This window comes from Biomphalaria glabrata, chromosome 11 (genome assembly GCF_947242115.1).
Source record: "Biomphalaria glabrata chromosome 11, xgBioGlab47.1, whole genome shotgun sequence".
Classification (NCBI taxonomy): domain Eukaryota; kingdom Metazoa; phylum Mollusca; class Gastropoda; family Planorbidae; genus Biomphalaria; species Biomphalaria glabrata.
Window position 1 is genome coordinate 17951933 of NC_074721.1, and position 8853 is coordinate 17960785.

An 8853-nucleotide genomic window follows, 5' to 3' on the forward strand; every position below is an offset into this window, starting at 1 on the left:
GAAATGCCATTTGAAAAAATAGCTGTAGATATTATTGGACCAATGCCAGTAATATCCGGAAGAGGTCCAAAAAAGAGGCTAAAGCCCAGAAAAGAGGTGAATGAAACACCCCAAAAAACAGGCAAAGAAAAGAGGCAAAAGCCCAAGGATTCATAGGATGTAAACAGCTCAACAACTAAAGTCAAAAGCTAAATTATTTTTTATATACATTCATTGCAAAATGTTTTGGATTTTTGGTCATTTTTTTTTTGTTATTACAATTGCATAGTTAAGTTAAGTTAAGTAAGTTCTGTCACACTAACTACTACATTTTTTAAAGAGAAAAAATCTATTTAGTATGCATATAACTGGAAGATTAATTAAAACAACAATTAATAAGTACTTTTTTCACATTATCGCGTGTACTGTAGTATGGTAAACGCGACGGGCAACACTGTATTAAAGGATTTTTTTTAAGGAATATTTTTTCTGCTTGAAGCTTTGAATAAGAGATTGACTCTTTACGGACCCTTTACGAAACAATTAGATCAATTAGATAATCATTACATGACATTAGTTCAGGTTCAATCTAACTTGACTTTCACCTATCCCTAGGTCTACTGGACAGTTGGGGCACCACACAAGATCTGTCAACCTTCTTTCTCTATTCTTCTCTGGTTTTTTTTTGCCTTTGATAGAATAGCATTGATATTCTTTCTGAATATATTGAAACCTGCCTTGGTAGACCAGTTCCGGAGCCGATTTTGAGTTTATTTTTCCACACACACTGTCTTTGTAACCTTGTTTTTTTTTTCGATATATTTAACATTAAGCCACCTTATAATTAACACTACACTAATCAATAATCCTCATCTATTATTTCTAATTCATTTTGCGCCCTAAAATGTGAATAGACAGATCACAAATGCAGGAATAAATTAACACTAATATACATTTAACTCTTTCTCTCCTAACTGACGATACCAGCGTTGATTCAACCAGAATGTGGTAAATAATTACGGAGAGAAAGGGGTAAAAATAAACGAAACGTCAAGTGCGAATTAAAAAATAAACTATTTATTTATTAACTGAATGTTCAACTTACAAAGCGAGATTTTGAATTAATGGAAAAATGTTTGTTTTAAAAAGATGAAATATCCATTTCATCAGAATTTCGCAAGATCCAATAATCTGATGTTCATAGATTTTTTCTACATTTTACTATTTAAACGGAACGGAAGGACAAATAGTCGCAAAAAATATTAGCGTTTTTTTTTCGGAAATCATAAAAAATAAAGATGCATGCTGAATAATGATTATTACCCTATTTCAAGCTTCAGTATTAAGATATAAAAGCTACGCCTGTGTTTTTGCGTCAAAAGCAACGTAATCTTTGTTAAACGATTTATGTTGATTATAACGGGCATACCAATAGTAATTTCTTTTTTTTCTTCTGAATGTATATAGTTGTTATTTATTTTAAACTTTGTACATGCATGGCATATCTTAGGCTCCGTCCATCATTCACCGATTTCATTATTCTACTAAGAAGTAGGATAAGAACAATAACAATGTGTCATTTTTACTTTTCAGGAGCCATCATAGGTATAACCATTGCATTGCTGTACTTTGTGTTGTTTCTGATAGGGTGCTGTTGCCCGCGAAAGTTTAGACAACTGGTAATTAAATTAATGTCTAAAAATGTTTTCTACCAACTAAATTGATTAAAATAAGATACTGTCCAGATGTTAAAAATACAATACAATCTTTAAGGCAGATTTAGAATATGCTATTTATTGTGCCTTGCGATATATGTCGTGAATTTATTTGTTTATTTCAGTTGTCGCCCCTAGTGTTTGTTCCATTTGTGAATTCACGCGAGATTGTGCACTGACAATATTCCGTGTCTTGACCTGTACTATGCTTGTAGTTATTTACCTCATTCAGTGTAGTAAAGTTTTAGATGTTTACACTGTTGTTGTTTTTTTGTTTTATACAACAGGGACACTAGCAGATGATGTTATGACATCCGGAAAGATTATAATTTTTCTTTCTAAATATACACGTTTTGAAAAATAGATGTTACGTTGTTCATTTTCTTTGGATATAATAATCATTTGTTCACTTTTCTTTACTATAAATAATGACAGAAAAATAATATTTCTGACATTGATTTCATTTTGATGATTTTAATGGGAATTTTCTTTTTCTAGGTTAGAGCCATCCTAGTATGCATGGGATGTCGACCCAAAGTAAGTAAACAGTAAACATTGAATTTATTATAACAATAGTAGTCATAGAGAGCTTCATGAACAGATACATACTAATCTGCTAGATCTGACTCTTACACTTAATAAGAAAAAACTAGTACCTGTAACATTATTTGCTCTTACTTTTGGTGTTGTCGATGAGAAGTCACGATAGTTTGGTTTCTTCTAAGCAAGTTCTTGATTAATAAGTAATTAATACCTAAAATAGTTGACATGCACCCAGTAATGCTAGAACAAAAAGAGAGTCCTGAAGACTAGTCCATATAAAACTTGATAATTTAATACGACGACGTGGGGAGATCTCAACTGTCGTGTATTACGCTTTGCACTCAGCGAACATGTGTTTCTATTCAGGGCTGGCCCTAACTATGGACCTCATCCACCAATCGTAAACAAACAACATTTAGCCACGTGGTGCTCTATCTCTTCTATATAATTTACGATCTCATGTTTAATTCATGATGGTTGTCACGTGACAGTTTATTTCGTTGTTTTATCAATAAGATCACGTGACTAAATGTTGTTTGTTTACGATTGGTGAATGAGGTCCATTGCGGGGTCCTATGGGAAAAGGATTATACACCTGTTTGGGTAGGGACAAAGATAATTAGAGAAAATTAGATTTTGTTTAAGACTATAAATTTGTGTTTGTTTTAATTATAGTTGATGATGATATTTACAAAAAAAATATTTACTATATTTGATTGTTCTTACTTTTATTGCCCCCTTTAACTAGAAGAGACTTCTTTATTCTATTTAAGTATCTCTCTTGATTCATTTTCTTCAATTCGCTTTTACCGAATTATTTCCCCATCTTATTAATATATTTTACTTATACCTATAGCTATATGAGAGGAACAAATGGATAAACACCATAAACATTTTTATAATTTTAATTGAACATTATTTTTTTCTAGAGAGAAGGACCTAGTAACGTTGTCACCCCTCAACAATCATCAGGATCAGAGAATGTCCGTCAGCAAGTGTAGGATCATGAGTCCAAGTGTCTATTGTATATTTTACTGCTATTCATGCGCTCATCTTATTTATTCATGTTTAATCTACTGACCATGGTTCTTTTCGTCTGTTACGATGGACACTCAAATATAAATACACTTGACGTAAGAACAATCTCAGGTACACACAGACAAGTTTAATCAGCCATCTTGATTACTAGAGTAGTTTCCCCTGTGCATGGGCACAACTCTTCATACAATATCACATTCCATCAACATCCCCTCTCCTCCCAACAAAAAAAAATTAAAAAAAAGGAAAGTTGAAAAAAAATATAACGAAAAAAAATTATACAATCAAATTGACAAAACTATTTACAACCGTAAATATGTTTCAAATTAAATAACTACAATCAGATCAACAAAACTAGTTCCAAAAGTTAATATATACAGTTCTTAAACATAGTCCTCCATATCTTGACGGTTTCTGCAGAGTAGCCGTAGGTCGTAAAGAGTACTGGTGAGTGTTTTCGGTGTTGGGCGGACTGTTAATACACTCATTCTCTGCGTCTGGGAAAATGTCAGTACAATTACTTTCTCTATCTGGAGAAAAGTCTATGTTGTTAGTGGTGTCAGGTCGTAGGTGTCTTCTATTTCTTTGATACTTGAAACCATTGTCCCCTTCTATAATGTAGGCACGTTCGTTTACTTTCCGACATACTCTGCCTTGTCTCCAGGTAGTATCGTTTGGCGATTGATAGAATACCTTCTGTCCGACGTTTATAAGCTTCATTTTACGAGCTATTTGGTTGTAGTGTTTTCTGACACTTTGCTGTCGCTTCTCCCGTTTGGCCGTGACTTCTTCTTGTGACATTCTTGCAGGATGCTCTCTTCTAGGCCCTTCCAAAGAGCATCTGAGCCGGACTTAAGTTGGTATCTTGCCTGGGTGTGTTTCTAAACTCTAATAGGGCTTCTGATTTGCTTTCTTTTCATTTTTTCATCAGATTCTTTAATATTTTCACTGCTGCCTCTGCCTTGCCGTTTGACTGATGGTGTCCTGGTGAAGATTTTAAATGATGGACACCCCATGCTTTCATAAATGCGGTGAATTCAGCAGATGAAAACTGAGGTCCAAAATCACTGATACAAACTTTGGGGACTCCATATCTGGCAAACAAATTTTTTAGTTTTCTTATAACAACTTGACTTGTTGTCGTGTGCAGATGTTCTACTTCAATAAAATTTGAATAGTAGTCAACTATGGCAAGGTATTGTTGGTCAAATATTTTGAACAAATCTATCCCAGTTTTGTCCCAGGGATTTAAACCCTCATTATGCTGTATTAAGCTTTCTTTCTGGTTTGCAGGTTTACTTTGCTGACAAGGTTGGCATGCATTAGCTATTTCTCTTATTCTTGCCGCTATTCCCGGCCAGAAAACTGCGTCCCTTGCTCTTCTCATCATGGCATCATACCCTAAATGTGCTGCATGTAGTTTGGTTTCAACTTCTTTTCTTAATGCTCTTGGGATAACTATTCTCTCCCCTTTCATTAGAAGGCCATCCTCATAGGTCAGTACATCTGCAAGTGACCAATATTGTTTAAGTTCTGGTACAATATGATGCTTGTCTGGCCAACCGTTCAGTATGTACTGTTTCAACATCTGCATCTTATTGTCTATTTTGACTGCATCTTTAACATTATATCTGGGAGGGCCAGTCCTACAGTGTTGATAGAGGTGTCAGGAAAATCTTCCTGCTCTGGCAAAGGGTCTCTGCTTAGCGTGTCGGCAATCTGTAATCTGTTTCCTTTGGTATACTGGTACTGAACATCGTATCTTTACAAACACATCATTAAGCTTTGAAGCCTTTTAGGTGCACAACTGAGGGGTTTATTGGGTAAATTTTCCAATGGTTTATGATCATTCTTTATTATTATTGTTCTGCCGTACGTGTACTGGTCAAATTTTTCTAGAGCTACTACTATAGCCAAAAGTTCCTTTTCAATTTGAGCCCACTTTTTCTGAAACTCTGTGAGTGATCTTGATGTGTATGCTATGGGTTTGTCATCTTGTAGTTGTACAGCTCCTAAGCCATTTTGACTGCTGTCCACCTGAATAGTTACTTTCTTCTCCGGGTCAAAATAACTTAGGGTTCCATGATTGGATATATTCTACTTGACACTATTAAATGCTTTCTCACAGTCATTCGACCACACGAATAGCTTGTGTTTCTTAGTCAGTTCTGTTATTGGTTGTAGGTCTGCTGAAAGACCTGGGATGAATCTTGATAGATATTGTATCATTCCACAAAATCTCCGAACCGATGTAATATCTACAGGGGTTTTTAGATTTGTTATGGCTCTCACTTTGTTTGGGTCTGGTTTTATTCCTGACTGGGAAATAATATGTCCCAAAAACACAATTTCTGACTTTCGGAAAGCTGATTTCTTTTCATTTAGTCTGATGTTCATTTCCTTTAGCCTATTGAGTAATTTTGATAGGTTTTCCTCATGATTTTTGCGAGCCTCTTCTACCCTTGCCTATTACCATTATATCATCCTCCACGTTAAAACATCTTGTTAGTCCCTCCAAATCATCATTAAAATGTCTTTGAAAAACTTCCGAGCTTACTTTGAGACCAAAAGGAAGTCTATTCCATATCTACCGAATGGGGTCGCCATTGCAGTGAGACCTGATGAGTCCGGGTCTAGTTTGATATGCCAAAAAGCTTCCTGAATGTCGACTTTGCTAAATATCTTGGCGTTACCCATTTCAGCCAAAATGTCTTCTAGTGTTGTTAGGTTGTAATGCTCCTTCAGTAGTGCCTTGTTCAAGGGTTGAGGATCAATGCAGATTCTGATACTGCCATCTGATTTCTCTACCAATGCCATTTGACTAACCCACTCTGTGGGCTCAGTTATTATTTCCAGAATTCCTCGTTGAACTAATGAGTTTAATTCGGCTTTAACTTTTTCTTTTAATGCTATAAAAATTCTTCTACTTGGTAGGACTTTGGGCTTCACTGTTTTGTCTATTTTCAATGTAGCCACGCCCAAGTTACCGAGTGCATCAATGTTTTGATGTTTCTTTTCTGTGGCTTTGACTTTGGCAATAAATCTGTCTTCATTTATGTGAATGAGTTCCATCTTCCTCAGTGTTGATAATCCTAGCAGGCATGTTAGATCATTTGGTACTACCACATACTCTACATTGAATTTCTCATTGGTCTTTAGATTAGTGGTTACCAACGTAGCTTTTCCTTTTGGCTCCATTACCGTCTTATTCCACATAGTTAATCTCTGGGACGTCGGTACTATCTGGTCTGGGCGCACATATTTTTTGTTTATGGTATTGACGTCGGCGGCACTGTCCACTTGAAATCTGACTCTTTGGTTGTTGATCATCATGACGGCCGTCATCCTATGCTTTTTGGGGCCATTCATTGCCATGACCCATTCAGTTTGGAGTGTAACTTTGGGGTGTAACTTCATCTTCTTCTGTGTCTGAGTCTATGTTGCTCTGTGTCTTTGCTTGAGTAATGCTGTGTATTTTCTTTTTACAGACTGAGGCAAAATGATTCCTGCCTCCACAAATGTGACATGATTTTCCCCAGGCCGGACATTTTTCCTTTATGTATTCATGTTCGCCCTTGCAAAATTTACAAGTTTTACTTTGTCTTAGCCCTTTGTCACTCTGTTGATATTCCTTCCTGTTTTTTTGGGCCTGACTTCGATGTTGAGATTCTTTCAATTGTTGGTTTGTCCAAAGGTTCGTTTCTTCCTTCTCTGATATCTTTCATTTGTCTTTGTGATCTTTCATATATCCTACACACATCTATGCATTTCTGTAGAATTTAGTTTATCGTCTTGCAACAGTTTCATCTTCAAGTGTTCACTCCTAACCCCTAAGATAATTCGGTCTCTAATCAGACTCTCTTCTAGTTTATCAAAATTGCATCTGCTTGCCAGTTTCTTCAGGGCAGTTATGTACGAGTCAATGTTCTCGTCCTCTTCTTGTCTTCTCGTATTGAAGACATATCTCTCATAGGTTTCGTTTGTTCTTCCAACATAGAACTCTTCAAAACTCTTTAAAATTTCATTTATTTTTGTCTCCTTCCCTTTTCCAAATGAATCAAACACGTCTGCTGCCTCACTTCCAATTATGGTCATTAGTGTTGCTACACGTATATCTTCTGTCTCTGTTGTGAGTTTCGTGGCCTTTTCATTGTTATCCCAGTCTCTTCTGAATCTTTTCCAATTGGCCGCCATATTGCCTGTTTACAATAGCGGTTGCAGTACTGGGAAATATCTGTTAGTAGTTGCCATTTTAGCTACTGATTTCTTATATTTTCCTCAAGTTATTCTAGGTTATCGTTTACCTTTATTAGATGTGTAAACCGCTGCCACCATGTTACGATGGACACTCAAATATAAATACACTTGAAATAAGAACACTCAGGTAAACACAGACAAGTTTAATCAGCCATCTTGATTACTAGAGTAGTTTCCCCTGTGCATGGGCACAAATCTTCATACAATATAACATTCCATCAACATCGTCTTTAGCTAAATTGAATAGCTAGGATATTTCCATTTTTTTTTTGGTATGTTTTTATTATTTTTGGAATGTCCTCTATATTTTGAAATTTTCTTTTTTGAATGAAACACTGTAGTTGAATGTTTTTCGACAAATTATCCAAAATTATCAAATGTGTTTATCCTTCTAGAGTTTTATTAATCCCATCAATAGCTCACCAGGATGATGTCATTAATTTAATAGTTGGTATATCAAAGTATTGGAAATTATTTGAAATAGTGTTGTTTCTTTCTAGTTGATATAAAAGTACAATTTATCTCTCAAGGATTTTTTTTTTCAATAAGACTTTTTTGGAAGAAACGTAATATGAAATTGTTAAAACTATTTTTCAAATTCATGTAGCTTTTAACCTATTTATTGTACTATTTATTGTATTAAAATATAATCTGGATTTTTTTTTTATCATTAGAATAAAGATAGTGATGTACATTATTAACTAATTGTGGATTTTTACTTTTAATTTTTTTTTTAAATTAACAATTAATCTGACTATGACCTAAAATATCAGAAAATGTTGAAAACACTAGCTATTTATTTTGATATTGATTAAGCACGCACTAAGTTACTGCATCTCAGTCAACCCTGAACCAAAACATGAATGTGAAACAGGCATTTTTTCTTATAAACCCTAATGATTTCCACTTCTTCTGATGCTAAGGAATTTATTTCTTTAATGAAAAACTATTGTCATAGGGCCGTAGCAATGTCTTGTAAGCGACTACTAAAGTTACTTTAAGAAAGACATTAGACTACTTTTGAAGAACTTGCTTCGAAATTTTAAAAAATTACTTTTAAAATAAATGTTTGCTTAATTTTAACTTATCTATCATAGTAAATAAATATAATCTTTAATTTGTTATCTTTTTCATATTTTTTTACTAACAAAAGAATCAAATCCACTGGAACTCAAAGTAGGCACACTTGAAACAATTGAAAGCAATCCAAAAACAGCCATCCATATATAAACTGACGGATCAGCCTTCAAAGCCACTATCATTGCTGGTCTTGGTGCCTTCCTGGTTTTCGCCAAAAAAACAATTTGAAATAAGCGCACCC

General features: G+C 34.7%; 2 protein-coding genes across 2 annotated transcripts in view; one reads left to right on the forward strand and one right to left on the reverse strand.

The window, feature by feature from the left end:
- Nucleotides 1-8649, forward strand: part of LOC129921674 (uncharacterized) — a 33968-nt gene extending 25319 nt beyond the window's left edge. The window contains exons 4-6 of the mRNA XM_056004040.1: nt 1573-1658; nt 2193-2231; nt 3167-8649. Of these exons, the coding sequence (XP_055860015.1) occupies nt 1573-1658; nt 2193-2231; nt 3167-3238 (197 nt within the window). The 3' untranslated portion in view covers nt 3239-8649. The remainder of the gene's footprint in view (nt 1-1572; nt 1659-2192; nt 2232-3166) is intronic.
- On the reverse strand, nt 4192-4869 carry LOC129921742 (uncharacterized protein K02A2.6-like). Its single transcript, XM_056004362.1, has one exon. The coding sequence runs from the start codon at nt 4867-4869 to the stop codon at nt 4192-4194; it is 678 nt and encodes a 225-aa protein (XP_055860337.1).
- Nucleotides 8650-8853: the final 204 nt, after the last annotated feature.